Source organism: Caretta caretta, chromosome 15, assembly GCF_965140235.1.
Source record: "Caretta caretta isolate rCarCar2 chromosome 15, rCarCar1.hap1, whole genome shotgun sequence".
NCBI lineage: Eukaryota > Metazoa > Chordata > Testudines > Cheloniidae > Caretta > Caretta caretta.
The window spans coordinates 25,656,892-25,680,989 of record NC_134220.1 but is presented as its reverse complement, the minus strand read 5'-3'; the positions used below and the strand labels follow the sequence as shown (position 1 = coordinate 25,680,989).

The 24,098-nt window shown below is 45.1% G+C and overlaps 1 protein-coding gene across 20 annotated transcripts in view; it reads right to left on the bottom strand.

The window, feature by feature from the left end:
- PITPNM2 (phosphatidylinositol transfer protein membrane associated 2) overlaps positions 1 to 24,098 on the bottom strand; it is a 218,913-nt gene that overhangs the window by 78,014 nt on the left and 116,801 nt on the right. The window contains exon 2 of one of the 20 annotated variants that reach the window (XM_048821456.2): positions 21,312 to 21,393. The exons of the other annotated variants lie outside the window; for them this stretch is intronic. Coding sequence (XP_048677413.1) covers positions 21,312 to 21,374 — 63 coding nt within the window. The 5' untranslated portion in view covers positions 21,375 to 21,393. The remainder of the gene's footprint in view (positions 1 to 21,311; positions 21,394 to 24,098) is intronic. 20 annotated transcript variants of the gene reach the window in all.

Genomic DNA, 24,098 nt, shown 5'->3' with positions numbered 1-24,098 from the left:
GCTCCTGTTTCAGGCTCTCTGCAAATACAGGCAGGAATCAATGTCTCGGTTGAACTGTGCTCATGTTTTCAATGTAGGTGAAGAAGAGCTCTCTGTGGCTCAAAAGCTTGTCTCTCTCACTAACAGAACTTGGTCCCATAAATAGGGTGACCATATTTCTGAAAGTAAAAATGGGATGGCCCAGGGTTCACCCAAGCCACCCTGCCCCACCTCACCCCTATACGCAGGGCTCACCAGAGCTGCTGAGCCCCGTACTGCCTGCGGCTGGGGCTGGGGCTGAGCTGCTGAGCCCCGTACTGCCTGCGGCTGGGGCTGGGGCTGAGCCCCGTACTGCCTGCGGCTGGGGCTGGGGCTGGGGCTGAGCTGCTGAGCCCCGTACTGCCTGCGGCTGGGGCTGGGGCTGGGGCTGAGCTGCTGAGCCCCGTACTGCCTACGGCTGGGGCTGGGGCTGGGGCTGAGCTGCTGAGCCCCGTACTGCCTGCGGCTGGGGCTGGGGCTGAGCTGCTGAGCCCCGTACTGCCTGCGGCTGGGGCTGGGGCTGAGCCCCGTACTGCCTGCGGCTGGGGCTGAGCTCCGTACTGCCTGCGGCTGGGGCTGGGGCTGAGCTGCGTACTGCCTGCGGCTGGGGCTGGGGTTGACCTGCTGAGCCCCGTACTGCCTGCGGCTGGGGCTGGGGCTGACCTGCTGAGCCCCGTACTGCCTGCGGCTGGGGCTGGGGCTGACCTGCTGAGCCCCGTACTGCCTGCGGCTGGGGCTGGGGCTGAGCTGCTGAGCCCCGTACTGCCTGCGGCTGGGGCTGGGGCTGAGCTGCTGAGCCCCGTACTGCCTGCGGCTGGGGCTGGGGCTGAGCTGCTGAGCCCCGTACTGCCTGCGGCTGGGGCTGAGCCCCGTACTGCCTGCGGCTGGGGCTGGGGCTGAGCTGCTGAGCCCCGTACTGCCTGCGGCTGGGGCTGGGGCTGACCTGCTGAGCCCCGTACTGCCTGCGGCTGGGGCTGAGCTGCTGAGCCCCGTACTGCCTGCGGCTGGGGCTGGGGCTGACCTGCTGAGCCCCGTACTGCCTGCGGCTGGGGCTGGGGCTGACCTGCTGAGCCCCGTACTGCCTGCGGCTGGGGCTGGGGCTGACCTGCTGAGCCCCGTACTGCCTGCGGCTGGGGCTGGGGCTGACCTGCTGAGCCCCGTACTGCCTGCGGCTGGGGCTGGGGCTGACCTGCTGAGCCCCGTACTGCCTGCGGCTGGGGCTGAGCTGCTGAGCCCCATACTGCTTGCGGCTGGGGCTGAGCTGCTGAGCCCCGTACTGCCTGCGGCTGGGTTTGGGGCTGAGGCTGACCTGCTGAGCCCCGTACTGCCTGCGGCTGGGGCTGACCTGCTGAGCCCCGTACTGCCTGCGGCTGGGGCTGAGCTGCTGAGCCCCGTACTGCCTGCGGCTGGGGCTGGGGCTGACCACCCGAGCTCTGCACCGGCCGGGGGGCAGTCAGCTCTGAAGGCAGTGCTGCCCTCCAGCAGCAAATTTCTCTGCTCGCCTGATGGGGGGGCAGCGCTGCCTTCAGCTGATCCCGGGCAGCATCCGCTGCTCTCCACTCTACCCTGCAGCTGTGACAAATGCCCAGTTTTGGCAAAAGTGTAGGGACAGCCAGGACAGAGCTGAAAAAGGAGTCTGTCACAGGCAAAACGGGACATAGGATCACCCTACGCATAAAAGATATTACCTCACCCACCTTGTCTCTCCCAAGTTTTCAAGGCTGTCTCCAAAACTATTAGGGCTGGAGACTCAGGCCATGGCTACACTACAGAGCTTACGGCAGCGCAGCTGTGCCACTGTAGCATTACTATGCAGATGCTCTAAGCCAGAGGTGGGCAAACTACGGCCCGCGGGCCACATAAAGCCCACCGGACCCTCCTGCCCAGCTCCTGGCCCGGAAGGCTCGCCCTCAGCCCCTCCCCTGCAGCCTCAGCTCACTGCGCAATGCTCTGGGCAGCGTGGCTGGCTCTGGCCGGGCAGCGTGGCTGCCTGTCCTAGTGCTCTGGGTGGCGAGGCTGTACTACCGCCAGCCACCAGTGCTCCATGCAGCACGGTAAAGGGTCAGGGAGCAGGGGGTGTTGGATAGCGGGCAGGGGAGTTCGGGGGGGAGGATGGGGTCGGGGCAGTCAGAGGGTGGGGAACAGGGGGGTTGAATGGGGGCAGGGGTCCCGGGGGGGGGTTGGATGGGGTGGCGGGGAGCAGTCAGGGGCAGGGGGTCCAGAGACAGTCAGGGGACAGGGAGGGGTTGATGGGGCCAGGATCCCAGGGGGCCAACAGGGAACAGGGGGGGTTGGATGGGGCAGGAGTCCCGGGGGGGGGGCCGTCAGGGGGCGAGAAACAGGGGGGGTCAGATAGGGGGCGGGGACTGGGCCATGCCTGGCTGTTTGGGGAGGCACAGCCTCCCCTAACCAGCCCTCCACACAGTTTCAGAAACCCGATGTGGCCCTCAGGCCAAAAAGTTTGCCCGCCCCTGCTCTAAGCCAATGGGAGAGAGCTCTCCCATTGATGTAATTATTCCAGCCCCCACAAGCAGTGGTTTCCATGTCATCAGGAGAAGCTCTTCCGCCGGCATAGCACTGTCCACGCCGATGCTTACGTTGCTGTAACTTATGTCACCCACGGGGGTGGCTTATTCACACCCCTGAGTGACATAAGTTATACCCATGTAAGCTGTAGTGTGTACAGAGCCTTAGCTTTCACTTAAAAACCTGCTATCTGCTATGCTTCACCAGCACCTTGTAAAACAGGCCTCTCCCCCCTTATCAGACAAAATTAACAATTCCCAAGAAGTAATTTGCATGCCTTTAGCTGAAAATGTTTCTGCTGAGTATCTATAAATGTTGTGATTCAGAAACTGTTGATTCTCTGCCAGAAAGAAATCTCTTACATTTGAGATTGCCCAGCGACCAGTTTCACTAGTCTTACTCCACCAAGCAACAAGTTGCTTACAAATAGTGGGGCCAGATCCATGCCTGGGGTCACTCACTCTACAGTGACACCAGGTGTGAGGTTAGCTCCAGGATGGTTTATACACACGTCACTGAAAATCAGAATCATCTTCTGACATTCAGAAACAGCTAATTAGTGACAGGCTGTTTGTCAAGAATAGACCCAAGATGAACAACAATCCCCGTCTGCTTCGGACTCCAGTGGTACCGCGATCATCACAATACACAGCCAAGACCAAAATCCTCTACTTTTTCTTTGCAATTAAGTTACTTTGTCACAATTGACTTGGTGTTAGAAAAAATTGTCTGGTTTGTGTTGTATGGTTGATACAATGGTGACTCTGTAATACTATCTGGTTTTGTCATTGACAAATAAATAGTTGCACGAGCATCTGTACTGTGATTGCTTATGCTCCCCTGTACTTGCAATAGGTAATACCTGTAAGCACACGTGCTGACTTTCCAAAGTGCTGGAGGGTGCTCGACCCCTGGCTCTGCCCCAGACCTCGCTTCAACTCCACTCCTTCCCCCAAGGCCCCACCCCAGACCTTTCCTCCCCCACTCCACCCCACCCTGCCTCTTCCTGCCCCCGCTCCATCCCCATCCCACCTCTTCCCACCCAGTTCCACCCCCTCCCCCAGCGCGTTGCATCCTCACTCCTCTCCCCTCCCCAAGCTTCCTGCATGCCATGAAACAGCTGATCATGGTGGACTGGAGGCATGGGGAGGCGCTGATTGGTGGGGCCCGCTGGCAGGCGGGAGGTGCTGAGGGGGTGAGAGGGAGAGCACACACCATTTTTTCCCTATGAGTGCTCCAGCCCCAGAGCACCCTTGGAGTTGGAGCCTATGTCTATAAGACTGTCAACAATGAGGTAAAATCATTTAGTTCTTCAAGGCAACTGACTGATTTTTAAGGGTGATGGGACAGGTGGCATAAGGCCATGGCATAGCCTGGTCACGGGTGAAAGGGGTTTCTCTCTTTTGCTGCATAGGTACTCAGGGCAAGATGTTGCCTGGAAAATGGGGGAGAATGCCTTTAGGAAGGCTGGGCTCCACATCCAGGGGTCATCAGGCTGGCTTGAGCTCAAGCAGGGGCACTTTTCACTGATCTACTGGGTGACCCCAACTAAGTCACTGCCCCTCTCTGTGCCTCAGTTTATCTGTCTTTAAAATGGGGTTAATGATACTGACCTCCTTTGTAAAACATTTTGAGATCAACTTGTTCTGAAAAGCTAAGCATTGTTATAATACTATATAATTTCCAATTCTTTTTCTGTTTCCATGAACTTGTTATGTTTTCTCCTTACAAACATTATCCCAGAGGAAAAGACTCCTGTCAGCTGTGACTGTGTGTTTTATGTGGAGTCATTAAAACAGCTTATGGGTGACCACTGTAAATCTAGCTGGAAACTGTGTAACTGTGCACAGATCAGGATTTACTATTTTACAGGTCAACCTTGCTACCTCTGGCATAGGTGTGCAATGGAAATATTGTATGGAAGATGGCGGGCCATGGAGGGATACAGACATGCTATGCCCCGTGACACATGCATGCCACAGAGTATTCCTTGTTGTGATCCCCTTTATGGCACCATGGAGAAGGGTTGGTGGTAAACAAGAGCTTTGGCCAGTAAATCCATGAGCTGCATAGAGCCAACAGCCAAAACACCTGGGTAGCGGGGCTTGTAGAGCACCACAGTCAGCTACTATAGCCCAGAGTCTGGACTAACAGCTCTAAAGTGACTGCCTAATTCACACCCAGCATACTGGGTGGAGGAGCTTTCAGACACACCAGCCCTTCCACCTCGCTTCTCTGTGTGGGCTTTGCAGCTGGATGAGAGTTTGGGTGGTGCATATCTGTTCTTCCTGCGTGTAGGTTATTTGCACAAGCTGCGCTGATATGCAGCACGTACATTTTTCTATTAAATTTATATTAAAAATGTAGAGAAGCTTCATTTTGCTCAATCAAATTAAAGCTGGGCCTGAATCACAGAACTGAGATCTGGAACTGAACTTTCAGAGGAGTTTGGAGCCAGGATTCTGGGTTGGTCCAATGGGTACTAAAAATTCAAAACGTAAGTTACTGTGCACCATCCAGTCAGGCACATTATAAGGACAGAACCATCACAAAAACAAAATAAAACAAAACCGTAACTGAAGTCCTTTAGCAGTATGCTGTCAAAAGCTCCTATGCTTTCCATTAGACTATAGGGAAAACCTATGAAACCACAATGGTTTGGCAAGGACAGATCCGGTTAGACTGAGAACAGTGCAATTACCTAACTTGATTATAAACCAGTCAGTTGAACAATAAGTGAATTCATCTCATGACTAAAGTAAAGGCATCAGCTCTGCTCTGACACAGCTAAGAAGATACCATATACCTGTGCTCAATTTACAAGTTTACAAGTTATACTGCATCCCTGGCTTTGATAATGAAAGAGCAACTTGCTTTTCAACTGTGTAGCCTTTTCATATCTGTTGTGACTCCTTTCCATATTCTGAAGAGATGTTTATTACGCGGAACAAGTCTGTAAACAACAATTAAAAAATAATCACTGATTAGGAAAATGTTTGGCTTGAGCAGCATCTGGCAAGCCTTTGCTGCTGAACGTTAGGTTGCTTGGGTCTGCAGATGTGCAGGCATTTGAGGTTGGGGGCTCTTTAAATACTAATTTCACAGGACTTGTATCCTTACCAACTTCAACCTTTTAATGGTTTACCTTTGTGATTACTACCTGGAACTAACTGCTAACAACATTACATCTCTCCATACACATCTGGGGAAATGTCCCCAGCAAATTCAAATAGCAGCTAACAACCTTCAGATACGAGTTCATCTAAGCCATAATCACAGTAAGCCCTCTTATATTGTATTACAACAGGAAATCCAGTCATCCCTTTAGAACTCTCTCTCTTCTGCTGATGACACTCCATGTTCCATACAGCCCCATCAATAGCTTTCCAGGACAGATGGTGACACAGAGCCCTTCCAGCTAAAATAATAGCATTAAATTACTCGAAACAGGGAACCCAGAGAAGCAGATGCACCATGATTAGCAAGAATGCCAGTTACTTAAAGGCTTCTATGAAAATAAATCGCTTGGCACGGCAGCGCAAACATGGGACACAGCACATGACCTCACAATAACAATTATGGAATGAGTAATTTCAATGAATGTCATTTAAATATTGGGCTAACCTAACCCCGTTTATCATGAGCCCTTCACAACACAAAATAAAGGTCTGTAAACAAAGAGTTCCACTCAAAGACGGGCTTTCAGATTTTCTGTCCCCTCCCCATATGAAAAAGTATGCCTCCCTACTAATTAACTGCCTGGGGTCCATTCTTGCAAACACTTATTTAGGCAAGTGGTCTCACTGGAGTTAACCTAGTCAGGGCTAGTTGGATCAAGCTCTTATGTTTTTCTCGCATGCTGCAATTCAGCAGAATTATGGTAATTATTGGCATTAGAAACCAATAGCGTGAAGAGCCTTAGACTACCTGGAACTGAATGTTTACTGTGGCTTCTTGAATAATAATGGAGGATAAGCAGGACAGGTGCATTACATCTTTTTTGTATCAGTGGGGGAATCAATCAGAAGCAAACCTTTTGGCAGGTACGCTTTTTCTTTTCTGTGCCTTTTTCCTTTGCACTGCCTCTCCACTTTAGTTGGGATAGTCACTCTGACTCATGCAGACTGGAAAAGGAAGCACTGAAATCGGGGTTCTATTCCCAGCTCTGCCACTGACTTTCTGTGGAACCTTGAGCAAGTCACTGAACCTCACAATACATCCATTTCTCCAAATTGTAAGCATACCACACCCTGGCCTGAAGTTGGGGTAAGAGGGATCCAGGTTATTGCCATCTGATAGGTAACATTCTCCCCTTCCAGCTTGCTTACAAAAGGGAGGGTGAGACAACCGTTAACGGTTCCTGACATCTCTAGTACTGAGTGACCATTTCTCTAGTACAGGATGGATTATTGCAGGTGTGAGGTTGGGTGGCAGATTCCCCACATTACAGAAGATGTTGAAGGTCTCCATTAGGAAAGGCTCCAGGTTCTCTCTACTTTCTTCTACCATCCAGTAATGGAAGAGGTCAGAGTCAAAAGTGATGGAAGCATTGGTGGCACTCAGTCATGATTTCTACTTGAATTTATGAAGAGGCAGAGTTCTTGGGAGGATGGTGCACAGTTTTCCAGTCCCAATCTCAGTGGTGGCCTATGAGGCTCTCTCGGATATGAGCAATCTCCTTGGTGAAAGAAGATGCTAATTCCTCTTAACCCAGAACCTGGCATCTCTGGCCGAGTTGAGAGGCTCTCGGCTTACAAAGTAACTTATGATCTTACAAGTTCTGCAGGCCAGAACTTTGCAGTCCTGCAGAAGCTCTCTTTGGACAAGTTACTACAACCACTGGTTCTATGGGAACAGCTGCCTCCCACCATGTGTCAAAGAGCAGCCGTGTCACAGTTTGTCAGTACAGATGAACGCAGGCTGTTAAATCACAAAATTCAAAGTTAAAGATGACACATTACCCTTTAATTTCCCCCTCCTTGACTTACAAAGAGCCCAGAGTTTGCAGTGTTACCTGAAAATTTCCAGGATTATCAGTTTCCCTGGATTCTTCCCCGGCTGCAGGGGGGTGAGTGATTGTAAAAGGGTGTGGAAACTGTTGGGGTGCCATTTGTAGGTTTTTGGTCCAGTTTATATGATTTTCTTTTAATATTCTGTACATCTGTTCACAGCTTGAGGGCACAGTTTTAGTAAGTTTAACTAAAGTGTTATGAAGTACATAGATATTGTCTTTGTCCAACTGCATGAAGATGCAAACTCTGACATTTTTTAAAATGGTGGCCATAGAAACATTGAGAAGTGAATTTTCTATGTTTGTCTCATTTTAACAGGATTAAGAGTTAGTGTATTTAAATTAAAGGCTGTATCATGTCCTATAAAACGGAATGATAATATAGCTTTTACGTACAGTTTTTTATTTTCAAAACTGTTTAAACATTAACTAATCCACAACCCAACTATGAGGTCATTATCATCACATGGGGAAACTGAGACACAGAGAAGTTAAGTGATTTGTCCAAGACCAAAGAGAGAGTCAATGTCAGAGCCAGGATTAGAGCTCAGAACTTCCTGAATATCAGAGTATCAGAGGGGTAGCCGTGTTAGTCTGGATCTGTAAAAGCAGCAGAGTCCTGTGGCACCTTATAGACTAACAGACGTATTGGAGCATAAGCTTTCGTGGGTGAATACCCACTTTGTCGAATGCACCAAGTGAGTATTCACCTACGAAAGCGTATGCTCCAATACATCTGTTAGTCTATAAGGTGCCACAGGAATCTTTCCACTTTTACTGAATATCAGAGTAATCCAAAAATCTTGAAAGTTAGCTACTAAATGGATAGATTCTCATTGCAGCAATGTATATAGGCAGCAGACAGATATAACAACCCTATGATTGTAAGAGTCCAAGACTAAGAACATATGGGAAAGCTACAAATACGGACAAATAAAGCACAGGTTTCAGAGTAACAGCCGTGTTAATCTGTATTCCAAAAAAAAAAAAGAGGGGAGGGGTGGGGGAGTGAGAAAACCTGTATTTGTGCTGGAAATGGCCCACCTTGATTTTCATACACATTGTGAGGAGAGTGGTCACTTTGGATAAGCTATTACCAGCAGGAGAGTGAGTTTGTGTGTGTGGTTTTTGGAGGGGGGTAGGGGGGGTGAGAAAACCTGGATTTGTGCTGGAAATGGCCCACCTTGATTATCATACACATTTTAAAGAGAGTGGTCACTTTGGATGGGCTATTACCAGCAGGAGAGTGAGTTTGCGGGGGGGGGGGGGGGGGCGGAGGGTGAGAAAACCTGGATTTGTGCTGGAAATGGCCCAACTTGATGATCACTTTAGATAAGCTATTACCAGCAGGAGAGTGGGGTGGGAGGAGGTATTGTTTTATGGTCTCTGTGCATATAATGTCTTCTGCAGTTTCCACAGTATGCATCCGATGAAGTGAGTTGTAGCTCACGAAAGCTCATGCTCAAATAAATTGGTTAGTCTCTAAGGTGCCACAAGTACTCCTTTTCTTTTTAATTAAAGCACAATGCACCTGCCCAAATTATTTTCTAGTTGTAGACATGTTCTGAAGGTGAGGGCTGCCTTTTTGGTTGACTCTGTGAAATCAAATAATCAGAGCATTATGAATCATGGGGGGAGACTTGATTAGGGTGCCCTATACTTAATGGTACAGATTCTATGTCTGTCACTGCTGTACTAACCAGCAGGCCAGTGCAGGAAATGGTCCAACTTTATTATCATGCACATTGTGTAAAGAGTTGTCACTTTGGATGGGCTATCACCAGCAGGAGAGTGAATTTGTGTGGGGGGGTGGAGGGTGAGAAAACCTGGATTTGTGCTGGAAATGGCCCACCTGATGATCACTTTAGATAAGCTATTACCAGCAGGACAGTGGGGTGGGAGGAGGTATTTTTTCATATTCTCTGTGTATAAATAAAGTCTGCTGCAGTTTCCACGGCATGCATCCGACGAAGTGAGCTGTAGCTCACGAAAGCTCATGCTCAAATAAATTGGTTAGTCTCTAAGGTGCCACAAGTACTCCTTTTCTTTTTGCGAATACAGACTAACATGGCTGCTACTCTGAGGCCAGTCTTGTTCACAACCTGATTCTGCAGTCCAGAGCTGGGGAGGTGGGTAATGACGTACAAGCAGGAGAAGAAGATAGTGATGTGTCCTCACTGCAGTTGCTCAAAAAACAGGCACTTCTCCTCACTCTTTGAAGGCAAATAAGGCCAAAGGCTCTCATGTCTTCGAAAGCGATTTATTCTGCTGATGACTTTCAGGATGGGCCTCTAGCCTCTGCTCCCAGAAGTTCAGAGAGTTTGTTTAAAATCCTACCTGGATAGTCACAGGGATTGCTCTCCTGGATCAGTGGAACAGAATGAACGCCCTCCCCTCACAGCCCACGAAGCACCTCTCTCCACAGAATACACCCTACCCAGAGCAGGTAGCAAGGATGTATTGAGGACCAGCAGAGATTAGGTAGCTTGGATTGTTAGCCAGAAATGTATATCAGCTGCTGATCTTCCCTAGGATGGAGGCTGGAAGGCCACAGAGCCTGCAGAAGTAGCTCATGTCCAAATTACCATTATTTTGCTTGCTGCCCTTAATGATTGTGAAAGACCCCCCCCAGCCTAAGGATACTAGGCACAGGAATCCTCCTGGGGTTTTTCTGCTCCTTTTTAAGGCCTAATAAATGCAGCCCAAATCCCAAGCAGTGGGGAAGTTTTGCAGGCAAACAATACTGAGTGTCCAGCGTCTGTAAGGCAAGGAAAAGCAGGCCTACTACAGCATACTTACTCCAAAAGGGCACCAATAGAGAACAAATCCTGCCTACTAACTGGTAATTTCACCCCCAACAAGTGCTGTTCAGCATAGGTACTCTCCGGCCTCATTATCTAGTTCTGCACCATCGAATATAACAAGTATTCAACATAATCACAATCCTAATCACACTGAATCTTTTCTTCTTTCCTTATCCCTCTTCTTTCCTTAACACTCAAAATGCTTGACTCTCAGAGATGGGGTTAGATATGAGACAGTCAGATCTCAGCCATTTTCAGTTCTTGTGATCGCTGCATAGCAGCCTAGATCTGGAGGTAGAAATAACCATGCAACTCCGTTGTCATTACATGACATAGCTTTGGTGTGTAACTAGGGGTGCCAGTGGCATAAAGGAATAGGAACCCTGTAAAATGAGGCTGTATAACACCCTCTCATTTGCATCTCGACAATACAACACGTAATAGCACCGCATGGGGAGATTTGGAAAAATCCTAACCTCCTCAGTAAAATTTTTTGAACTAGAGGCCCCTTCTTTAGAGGCTGGTCTATAACCTCCTTCTTATTCAGACCAAAATGCTTTAGCTGGTTATCAGTGTAAAATGTGTTGTGCTTTCAGAGCACATCCAAACCCAGGATCTCAAAGCACCTCAGATAAGGTATTAAGCATCACAACATTTGTATTAGGTAGACACATTAATTAGCCCCATTTTACAGATGGGGAACTGAGGCACAGCAGGGTGAAGTGACTTGCTCATGATCACACAGGATGTCTGTGGCAGGCCTGAAATAGAACCCGTATCTCCCAATGCCCAGAAGAACTTTACCAGCAGAACTTGCTTGTTCTTCATTCCTTCAGAGTGAATTTAAATGGACAGTGTGCAGAACTTGCTTGTTATACCAATTCCAGTCTTCTAGGATCATGAAGATCTCGGTCTGCAGCATCGACTTTAACATGGCTTGTTATCTATCAAAAAGACTTCCACGAAGATCTATTTTAGGTCATTCAATTTACATAACTAATTTGCTTAATGGAAGCTTCCAGCAGTATGTTGTGCATGCAGATGACTTGGCAATCTACACTCCGTAGATGTATACATGATATTATTGTGTTTGCCATTTATATTTCAAAGTGACTCATGAGAGAGATTGATGATAGGATGATCCTAAACAAATCAATCCTATTCATCATGCTTTGCTTTCAGGGTAAAAATGTACCACATTTTGACTCTAAAAGCTGTAGATCCATAGAACAGTTTACAGTGAAACTGCCAATGAAGGAACAGATTTCTTAATGTTTGGCTTCATTTGAGGGTTGTTGTTTTCTTTGTTTGTTTTTGTTTGTTTTTTTAAGTATAATTTGCTACTTCTAGCAAAGCTATTGTGCGGCAGAGAACAGTAAGAAAAGCGTAAGCTGCATATTAATAATTGGAGTCCAAGACATTGTTCTAGCTTTTTAAAATAGATTATAAAGTTTTAACTTGTTTACCATTGATTATGGTTTACAGATGTAACCCTCAATCACATCTAAATAAATTAGACATTTATAACAGGCTGACATGGTTTTGTTTTACAATGAAGTTTCTTCATGCATGACTGTGACATTTACACAGGCTTGCTTTTCATGAGAGATGAGGGGTTTTGGTTTGAACTTGTGTAACGTACAATGCAAAGATTGACAGTATTATACTTGATAAAACCAAGTGTCCAAAATAATGAAGACACAGTCTATTCTCTGAGAACAATAACCAAGCGGTTTCTGTAACTCCATAAGGTTTGTCTCCAGTTCGGTGACCGGAAGTTTTGATCCTTTGCTTCACTTTTATTGCAGAGTGCATCACAGCAACTGCTGGGATTTTTTAAAATTCTGTGTGAATTTAATGCTGGTGGAAGGTGCCAGAGCGACAGCCCTGGAGAATGAAGGCATCTATTTACCCACAGAACAAGAACAGCATAGGGAGCACTGGGGCAAACCTCCCCAGACTGACTTGCCAACACACTCAATCCTAACCCTAGTAAGGCAAAGTAGGAACTTATACTGCATGATGAATTCTATTCCTGATTTTTTGTTGTTTTGATTAGGCTAGCAGGAAGGATGCTAACTGGACTCCAATGCGGAGTAGTGTGTGTGATATGAGCACCTGTCCATTGGGAACTGCACTGAGATCAAACGCATCCTTCAGAGTCCACTGAACAACAAGATGGTAGCAACCATCAGTCACTAGTGGCTTAGACAGTTCTGAAATATCCTATCACCAATCAGACACGGATTCCTTCCTGTTTACAAGTGCTGTCTCAGGGGGTGTGGGGGTGTGGGGAGGAGAAGGATGAAGGATTTTTGGCCAATTCATCCAGAAGCTACAGGGAAAATATCCCGGTGGCCAGCCAAAAGGACAGAAAACATTCCTCGATGCCACTGTAACCTGTGTGCCCTGGGACCCCCCATGGAATCAAGCACAACTCCCACAGTAACTTCACACCAATTTGATTATTACCAGTTGAATGTCCTTAGTCAATGGTGAATTCAGTGTTCCAAACACTTTGCACAGTATTCCTCCTCTTCCCATCACTATCTGCCATTATAAGCGTAAGCCAACTGCCCTCCATCCATTCACTGTCTCTTCCAGACATGGAGCACTGTGCTTATGGTGGAGGCTGCTTGTGCAAAGAAGGGAACATTTTTCCAAAGGTTGCTGCTGGATTTCACAGTGTCTCACAATCTCTTCCAATGTCACGATCACATGTAGTACAATCTCCCTGGAATCCAGAATGGTCTTTTCCTGAGCCTTGGCAGTATTGCCAATCCCGAGCATGAGTCAGGCCCCCAACAAAGCACTATTTAAAATAATAGCAATAAAAAATTTAGGGTTATTTTTGTTTGCCTTTTGGTTACTGAGGTTTTAGTGTGCACTCAGCCCACATTTTCAAACTTTTCTCCACAACCATAAAGGCTAGAAACCAACTATTTATTTATAAATGAAATCTGAAATTCTCACATATTTTCATGATTCCAGGAGCTGGGGCTATAAGAAAAACACCAAATATTGCAAGACTCATGATAAAGTCACAACAATTCCCTTAAACTAATTAAACTTTATGATGAGGTCAACTTTTCACAACACTGAATAAGAGACCCTCCTCCTTTCCAGACCTTAAATAATCCTTGTTTCCCCCATCTGCACCTTCTCCAAAGGCAGAATGAATGTCAGGGTACGAGGCATGGTCTAGTGGACAGACCACTGGACTGAAATAATAGGTTCTATCCCTGGCTCCATCGTCCGTTTGCTGTATGACTTTGGGGAAGTCATTTCACTTCCCTGGGTGACTGTTTCTCCTCCCACCCTTTGTTTATTTAGACTGTAAGCTCATTGGTGCAAGGACTGTGTTCCCCACCCTGCTTGTATAGTGCCTAGCACAGTGGGGCCCCAATTTCAGTAGGGGCCACCCGATGCTACTGCATTCCAAAGAATAATCAGTGCTCAGACCAGCACACAGTGCTCCAAATGGGCTTTGAAAGAACCTTGTAAACAATGACCATTACCTTCCCTGACTTACAATTAATTCCCTGATAGATTGTGCCCTAGAATGCATCAGTCTTTTCTTCCCCTCTTGTGTTGCCAAGCACTGAGTCCCTAAATCTCAGAATATCACTCACTTATAATCTTAGTCCCTTTTCCACCTACATGTCTTAAATAGTATCTATTTTGTACCATAATTTTGTTTGGTCAGAGAGTGATAACAGTCCAAGTGAAAAACCAGAGGGAATACAAGAAATTGCAGTCCACAAGAGACCAAATTTTAGTCTTACCGAACCTGACAATGTCCTTTTCACAATCATTTTTTTTTAAAGAAACAAAAAATAAATGCCTCCGCCCAAGCAAAACAATAGCCAAGCAGGGCCAAGATTCCTTCTTGATTACTGAGGTCCTTTGAGTTCAATTTCAAGCATTTATGGCTTCTTCCCTCCAGTGCTTGTAGAACTCCGAACCGTCTGATGCCAGGGTCTTTTCCACAACTCCTCCAACAGGCGAGTGCAGTAATCAAAGGAGACAGTTAAATACAGTTTATTATAACTGTTTGCACCCTGCTACTTACCACAACACTGTGTGTGGCCACTGATGAAACACAGAAGGGATGTACAACCCTATCTATGGTTTTACACAACTGGGGTTGCCCAAACTCTGCAATACCAAGGGATGCACTGGAAAATTACCAAGGGGAGCAATGGCCATGCTTATGTTGCGTCCCAAAAAGGATTGATGTTTGAAATCAAATACAAGCCAGCCGCACATTAGCTGGTCCTTGCATCATCTGTGATTGTGGAATAAAAACTGTCTAAGTTCACTAAGGATGAACCCAACCTGATCAGGTTGGTCCCGACACTGCAGTGAGAGACAGAGTGTGTGGGTGAGCGGCCGTTAAGGCTCTTCGGCTGCACTGTGTTGTACTCCTAGCTTACAGACATAATCACAGTCCTCGACTTCTCTCCCATCATTTTTATTGTTTTGTAGCATTGTTCTCTATTACAGATGGGCAACACACATAACTACTGATCCTGCATGCTGATCTAGCTAAAGGACGCATTGTGGTTTGAAATGAAGTCTCCTCTCTCTCTCCTCTCTTTATAGCTTAAAAATTGCCTCTTCTCTCTTCCTTGATGAGTGTTCAATATCCTTTTACAGCTGCTCCCTGAAAAGCTGGGTCAAGTAATAGGTAGCACAGCCACTCAGCCTAACTCATGCATCTGGGCCTATTGCGACCACGCCATTTACAAAGACTAGCATCCAGGCGCCACAAATAAATGGAATGATGACAGACACAAGGGTCTGGGCATAGTTGCTGGGAGCCATAATTAAATGGAAACAGAAGCCCACTGATACAGTAATTGGAAAAATACCTGAAGGTCTTGCAACTAATGCAGTGTTTATTTTTAATACACTTTTCCAGGGTAAGATTTGTCGTTTCCTGACAACACATACTGCGATAATATGCGCACCCATGGGTGTATCATTTTTATCCTCAGCTGTCTCCTGCTGTGGTATGAGTCAGCCCTGTGTTTTGTTAACTATTCCTTTTTGATCATTCGATCTGACATCTAATTCATTATGAGCAATCTGCTTTCACCACCAGCACCTTCTGTCTGCTGGATACAGATACCTATTAGTCCAGGTATCATTCACAGCTGGCAGTTACCTAATGTCTGCTGGTTCCCCCAAAATCATGTAATTAAATAGGAGAACAAAATATAATTTTGCCCTAAAAATATACTTGGGCAGAGGGTAGGGGAATTATTTATATAAAACAATATTAAACTGGGTTTTTAAAACAAGGCATCCAGTATTCCAATGGTTCACAAAATGGGGGTTGGGACCCCACAAGGGGTCATGAGGTTATTACATGGGGGGTCATGAGCTATAAGCTTCCACCCCAAGCTCTGCTTTGCCTCCAGCATTTATAATGGTGTTAAATAAATTTTTAAAAAGTGTTTTTAATTTATAAGGGGGGGTCCCACTCAGAGGCTTGCTATGTGAAAGAGGTCACCAGTACAAAAGTTTGAGAACCACTATTCCATCAAGGATCTGGAGTACCCAATTAAAATGTAAGCAAACTAATTAGACTAATATTGGAGGGAAAAAATCACCTCCAGAGTCAAAAGGGGAAGGAGTGGGGGAGATGCTAATAATTCCACTCTTATCTCAGCCAAGGAGATAAACTTCTTCTGTGTTAGCGAGAAACCCACCTCTCAGTGAAGAGGAACCTTTCTGGAAGTAACTGAAATCAAAACCAAAACTGCAATTTTATCAGCACATAATGTGCTCTTTTGACTAGTTTAAAAAAACACAACATGAAGACCAAATTGCAATCCATATGAATAAGAAAGTTACATATACTGCTGTAAATGCATTAAAATTGATTGAATGCTGTGGTACATAATAATGACTAAATGTTTATTTATTGATGGGCTTCTCTATGGCACTCATCATCCTGGCATTCAATTACCTCTCAAACATTAGCAGATGTAGCCTCAACACAGAACGGGAATTACAATGGAGAATGTGTGGCACAGAAAATTCAAGAGATTTGAATACAGGGAGTCTGTGGCTAAACTGGGATTAGAACCCAGATTTTCCAAGTCCCAGTCCAGTGTTTTTACCACAAGGCCACCCTTTCTCCTCAGTACTGCCATGAGCTTATACAGGACCTTCACCAAATGACTGCAAGATATTTTACAAACATTAAGCTGCAAGCATTCTGGTGAAGTAAAGCAAGTCTAATTATTCCTATTTTGTAGGTGGGTAAGCAGAGGCTTAATGGATTTACCCAAGGTCACTTGAAAAGTCATTACTAAAGCTGGGATAGAGCACAGGAGGAGAGTGTCTCCCCATTACACCCTCCCCCCTTAGACAAAAAAAACCGAACTCAGGGAGGTTTATCAGTATTTGTGAGCCTGCTCTATTAGTTGTACATTGATATTGTGCTCTGCACTGTACAAGACACACACACAAAAACAATTCATGCACTGTGTGGCTTATGCTCATTAAAAGTAACGTAGTTGGAGGTCAAGTCACAATTAAAAACCTGTGTTTTGTTATTTCTCCAAATACAGAGACCGCCATGAATTACTGTGCACTTATAACTAGAGATCCCTACATTATAAATCAAATCCCATTACAATTTCCCATTTTCTCCAGTAATCACACTCATATTCTTTTAAGGGTTATGGACACCACCAGACCATGCTTTTGTGTGCATGCCTCATGTTACAGATACAGGCAACCTTAAGCTGCAGCATCTGTTTCCATGGCAATGGGACTGCATCAGCAATCCAATGGGTTTAGTTTAGGCCACCTTCAGTCAGGCTTCTGAGCTACACACAAATCATTATTAATATCAAACTGAACGATGTCACCAGTAACCATGGTACCCACAGAGAAGGCCTCAGTGTGCCATTTGTGCTGTAACATGCATCCTTCATGCATGACACAAAATGATTTTAATCCAATTCGTGCTGTGAAAAATAATATATTTAGAAAAAAGAAAAGGAGTACTTGTGGCACCTTAGAGACTAACCAATTTATTTGAGCATGAGCTTTCGTGAGCTACAGCTCACTTCATCTGTAGCTCACGAAAGCTCATGCTCAAATAAATTGGTTAGTCTCTAAGGTGCCACAAGTCCTCCTTTTCTTTTTGCGAATACAGACTAACACGGCTGTTACTCTGAAACCTGTCAATATATTTAGAGGCAGCATTAACACATATTCAGCAAAGGGAGGTTACTTTGAGTCACTCGAAGGAAGATCAGAACATGGTGCTTGACAAGGGTATTTTGAGTTCTAGTCTCAGCATATTGTAAGTTACTGAGGATCTGAAAATGTTCAATCACTGGGGGAGGAGAAAGTTACACACTCAGCAAGTGGCTTATTAGTAAAGGCAAAAGGGGTTGCTGTTTTAAAGATCCCCCTTTTCTAGGTTTGATCACTCTCTGAGCAGCACACGGTGCATTGTTTCATCTGGACATTACCCCTCACCCACTGGCACTCGGCCAAATGTCTCAACTCTAAAGTCTGTGCAAACACTGCTACTCTTCAGGCAAAATGATGAAGAAATCTAAGAATGTTCAGGGAAGGATGTCTGCAAAGTGAGAGAATTAAAAATATACAGATAAACCTGGTAACATCACCACCAAGGGAATTGCTATTTTTCAGGCTGCTACAACAGATGGTCACATAGTACAGTGCTATTAATATGAAGACTCTCATAAGGACTGAGATTTTAGTGGCCATTAAGTTAGAGGCCATTAGCACAGAGTTCACTGTATCTATTTGTATGTAAATCAAAACATCAGCCCAGTGGCTCAGAACACAAGAGTTTGAAAGTGACCTTGGGAAGTCAACAAAATGCAGACCTTCATTACACATGGTCTTATGATTAGGGCTCAGGACTAGGGGTCAGTGCTCTTGGGATCTATTCCCAGGTTGGCCATAGACCTCCCAAAGTATCCTTGGACAAATCACTTAGCTGCCCTATCCCAGAGTTTCCCTCAGCAGTAAAATGGGAGTGTGGGTATGCTGGAATAAACTACAGATCACATCGTGCATCTACTGTAAAATATATGAAGGATTTAAACAGCCAAACCTATTAAAACCTTAAATTGCTCCCAAAATCCCAGATATGTCCTGGACTGGAGCTTCAGTAAATTGGTTTCTTATGCCAAGACTGTATTTAATGTACTGCCCTCTTGTTATGACATTGAAGAGGTTGTCTAGTGACCACTTACAGCAGAGGTTCTCAAACTTTTGTACTGATGACCGCTTCCATATAGCAAGCCTCTGAGTGTGACCCGCCCCCCCTTATACATTAAAAACACTTTTTTATATATTTAACACCATTATAAATGCTGGAGGAAAAGCGGGATTTGGGGTGGAGGCTGACAGCTCACGACCCCCCATGTAATAACCTCACGACCCCCTAAGGGGTCCCGACCCCCAGTTTGAGAACCCCTGATTTACAGCTCTATGCTGAGGAATGGTGCTCATGTACATTAGTGCAGAGGGGCAACAAAATGGACAACATCTGAGCTAAAATGCAAGCTACGTGTTGCTAGTTTAAGAAAACAAAGTTAAATTTGAGTTCCTGATGCTGGCCCCTTCAGAAGCAAATTCAAAAGTCTGAACCAAGCAAGAGCTTAAACCGGAACAACGAAGACAGCACTCACTTCAGTCTGAAGTGTCATTCTTGCTTGGGCTTGTAAAAATATCCTGCTGTGCATCACTAGACCACAAGAACTTTCTCTCACTTGGTTTTCAGCACTCATCTGATGAAGGCTGTAATGAGATACCCAGATAGGAGCAGCAGCAGTACAGTGCTGATGCAGTACAGTGCTGATGGCACACAACCTCCCTGTCCCTTGAAGAAGAGACTGTTACTGCAGAAGCTCCTACAGCATGATGCACAGATGAATACCTCTGTCGCCTGAGGCTCCATTACTCTTTGCTGCTTTCACTGCAAATGTAAAATGGCCAGGTTGAAAGCAGCAGGCCTTCACAAAAGAGTACAGACCTGCATGCAAGCCCAATTTGTACAAATACTATTTGCACTGCATTATTTAGAACCAGGACTGGCTATTAATAGAGCTCTTAGTACAACGCACTATGTTATTTTGTGGGCAATCAGCTGTGCAAGTCTATAAATAATTAACAGTATTAAAAAAAGAACCATTCTTATACCTGATCATAAATCACTCTGCACTGCAAAGTCATACAACCACATGTTTGTTGGAGCTGGGCTGCCTGCCGCACAGGAATGCAAAATGGAAATAACTATTATGAAGATACCTCAAACCTGCTTGCCCTACATGTTACATCTTTTAATCTGGCTGTTAACATTTCAGCTTCCATTTCCTGCTTAGTTTTTTTTATTCTACTTGGCATTTATGTCCTGCTTTTTCTTCTTCAAAGATTTGCACAACATTAACTGCTCCACAAAGCATCATCTGTGAGAAATACTATCTCTATTTCACAGATGGAGTAACTGAGGTAGGTAGATGAAGCACATTGCCAAGTGCACACAATTCATCAGGGATGGGATGTGAAATCAAGAACTTCTGAATCTCAGTCTGACATTCAGACTACTCCCTTCTACTTTGCAAACCAAACATAACCAAATTTTACATTAAAATAAAATAAAAAAATGTGGCCCAGCTGAAAAGAAAAAGCTTTACTTATTTAAAAAGTACACACAGTATTGCCAATCCCAACCATTTAGTAACCATGAGCCAAGGCCCAAAATGTCATGGGATTCTCTTAAAAATCTTGAGATTTTAAGCAGTACTTGTGGCACCTTAGAGACTCTAAGGTGCCACAAGTACTCCTTTTCTTTTTGCGAATACAGACTAACACGGCTGCTACTCTGAAACTTGAGATTTTAAGAAAGTCAGAAATTCTGGGTTCTTTTTATTTGCCTTCGGTTTCTGAGCTTTGAGGGCTCATTCGGGTCACAGTTTCAAGCTTTTCTCCACAACCACAATAGCTAGAAAAAAGAAAAGGAGTACTTGTGGCACCTTAGAGACTAACAAATTTATTTGAGCATAAGCTTTCGCGAGCTACAGCTCACTTCATTGGATGCATTCAGTGGAAAATACAGTGGGGAGATTTATATACACAGAGAACATGAAACAATGGGTGTTACCATACACACTGTAACAAGAGAGTGATCAGGTAAGGGGAGTTATTACCAGCAGGAGAGTGGGGGGGGGGGGGGGGGGGGAGGACCTTTTGTAGTGATACTCAAGGTGGGCCATTTCCAGCAGTTGACAAGAACGTCTGAGGAACAGCGGGGGGGGGGGGGGGGGAGGGGGGGAGGGGAGGATGGGAGTGGGAATAAACATGGGGAAATAGTTTTACTTTGCGTAATGACCCATCCGCTCCCAGTCTTTATTCAAGCCTAAGTTAATTGTATCCAGTTTGCAAATTAATTCCAATTCAGCACTCTCTTATTGGAGTCTGTTTTTGAAGTTTTTTTGTTGCTAATAAACTATGGTCACATAAACACCACCCTATACCGGAAACCTACTGACCGCTATGCCTACCTACATGCCTCCATCTTTCATCCAGACCACACCACACGATCCATTGTCTACAGCCAAGCTCTACGATACATCCGCATTTGCTCCAACCCCTCAGACAGAGACAAACCCTAAAGGATCTCTATCAAGCGTTCTTACAACTACAATACCCACCTGCTGAAGTGAAGAAACAGATTGACAGAGCCAGAAGAGTACCCAGAAGTTACCTACTACAGGACAGGCCCAACAAAGACTCAAAAGACTCAGCAACCACACACCACACAACAGAACCACTAACCCAGGAACCTATCCTTGCAACAAAGCCCGTTGCCAACTGTGTCCACATATCTATTCAGGAGACACCATCATAGGGCCTAATCACATCAGCCACACTATCAGAGACTCATTCACCTGCATATCTTCCAATGTGATATATGCCACCACGTGCCAGCAATGCCCCTCTGCCATGTTCATTGGCCAAACTGGACAGTCTCTATATAAAAGAATAAATGGACACAATTCAGACGTCAAGAATTATAACATTCAAAAAACAGTCGGAGAACACTTCAATCTGTTTGGTCACTCAATTACAGACCTAAAAGTTGCAATTCTTCAGCAAAAAAACTTCAGAAACAGACTCCAACGAGAGACTGCTGAATCGGAATTAATTTGCAAACTGGATACAATTAACTTAGGCTTGAATAAAGACTGGGAGTGGATGGGTCATTACACAAAGTAAAACTATTTCCCCATGTTTATCCCCCCCGCCCCTGGCTGTTCCTCAGATGTTCTTGTCAACTGCTGGAAATGGCCCACCTTGAGTATCACTACAAAAGGTCCCCGCCCCCCGCCGGTAATAGCTCCCCTTACCTGATCACTTTCTTGTTACAGTGTGTATGGTAACACCCATTGTTTCATGTTCTCTGTGTATATAAATCTCCCCACTGTATTTTCCACTGAATGCGTCCGATGAAGTGAGCTGTAGCTCACGAAAGCTTATGCTCAAATAAATTTGTTAGTCTCTAAGGTGCCACAAGTCCTCCTTTCTTTTTGTGGATACAGACTAACACGGCTGCTACTCTGAAACCTGTCAATAGCTAGAAAGTTTCATTAAAAACAACATACTGACATTCTTACAAAACATGACTCCAGAAGCTGGGGCTTTAAGAAAGACATCAAATACTGTGAGACTCCCAATAAACTTGGAAGAGTTACATCCTAACCCCAGTCTAACATCACATATTGTTTCCTGCTCTTAGTGCTAAAACCAAACCAGTTAATTACTATAAAATCAACCCTAATCTTCACCTTTTTGGAGCAAGGGACACAAACTGGTACTGATACAATGACTGCAAATAATACTACTTCATGTTTATGTAGCACTTTTCAAACACTACACGTAGACAATATTGCCAACTCTTGCAACTCTATTGTGAGTCTTTCGATATTTGGTGTTTTTCCCCATTTTCTGGAGTTAAGTGATTATGTGAGACTCTCAGCTTTCATTTTAAAATAGTATCTTTCTCACCCTTATAGCTGCACAGAAAATCTTGAAAACATGACCTGAGTACACCCTAATGGCCCGAAATAAACCCAAAACAAAACAAAATAGAAGACTTTTAAAAATTGCATGATTTTGGGAGACCGTACTCTGAGCACTTCCGGTTGGCAATACTATGCAGATAGCAGGCTGAAAATGTGGATTTGGTTATGGGACCATTTTTTTTGCTCTGAGAAAGGGACCTCCATTTTTTCTGCTGCTGCTGCTGTTGTATAACAGTACTGATAAGTGGCAACTGCCTTCAAAACAGGAACATGCAAATTGTCCATCCTCCAAATGGCCATGTATGCAAACCAGATCAACTGCATCTTAATCAGTGGTGTAAAAAAAAAACAAAAAAAAAAACAGATTCAGAGAAAACAGAAGACTTTCACAGTCACTGTCAAATCTTGGGTGCTTTAATCTGTGCCATGCTAAAGACAGACTTTGAAAGACAACCCAACACTGGCATGGCATTGGAAGTCAGACAGATAACACAAACAGAAAGGGATCTGATTGACAGTATGAATATCAAGTGCTGGTTTGAGGCATAGGGTACATGGGGTAGCCCTGACAACTCAAAGATGTAGCATTAGTGAACAAGCCACACTGATAACAGGGAAAGCGTGTTCTCCTGTACATGAAACGCAACGTATGCACAGGTTTCACCCACACTGTTCCTGCCAGTGTTTCTTCCTGTTCTGCAGTGTCCAGAGATTTAAGAGTAGCTCATTCTCCAAACCCATTCCATCCTTTACCTACGTCCTGAGGCCGCCAGCAAAGAGGGCTGGCCAGTGCCAAATGCAGTGGAGGTTTTGTGGAGCTGGACTCCTGTCCACTAGAAATCAGACAGAATGCCAGGAATCCATTGCACAAACACACACTTAACTTCTTCAAATCCATTTTCAAGAACCAACAAGACTCTACTTGGCAGCTGCAAGCATCTGAGAGAAGAGCCCAGCCCAGATGATGAAGACAGCCAAGAAAAAAATGACAACTGAAGATTGACAGAATCCACAGTATATGTGGAGAAAGAAAAACAACAGAGTCAATACCAATCAAGCAGACAGGAGCAGCACAAGTGAGAGAAGATTCTCACCCTTGAAAGCACTGCCTGCTTTTCTGAGAACACAGCAAATTATAGACTTTGGAGGATCATTGCAAGTCAATGTGCAAAAGGGTCTGAGCAGAAGCCAAATTACGAATGAGCTAGCAAAAAGGAGCCTGCAGTGAGATGGAAAGAACGCCAAGACACATCTGACTCGGGATTTCCTTCCACGAATCCAGCAGAAAGCCCATGAGATCAGGTAAAGCCAAATGATTCCAACAGAACTAAAATATAGAACAAGGTCTGAGGTTTTCATAACTTAAATTTCCAGGACTGACTGCAAGTCTTGTCCAGATCATTCAAAAGGTGACACTGCAAAGACTTGCATCAACATAGGAAAAACTGTGATTGCCAAAGAATGACCTCAAATGAAATAGCAGATTGAGTATGAGGCTAGGAACTCTTAAATTCAATAACCATCTCAACTCTCTGGGGGCTTTGGACAAGTCATTTCCTCATTTGCAAAACAGGGATAATAATCCTTATTTATTGGTGGTATCAGGATATGCTCTGAGGAGTTTTGTCCACACAATGCTGTGAAACTTTTCAT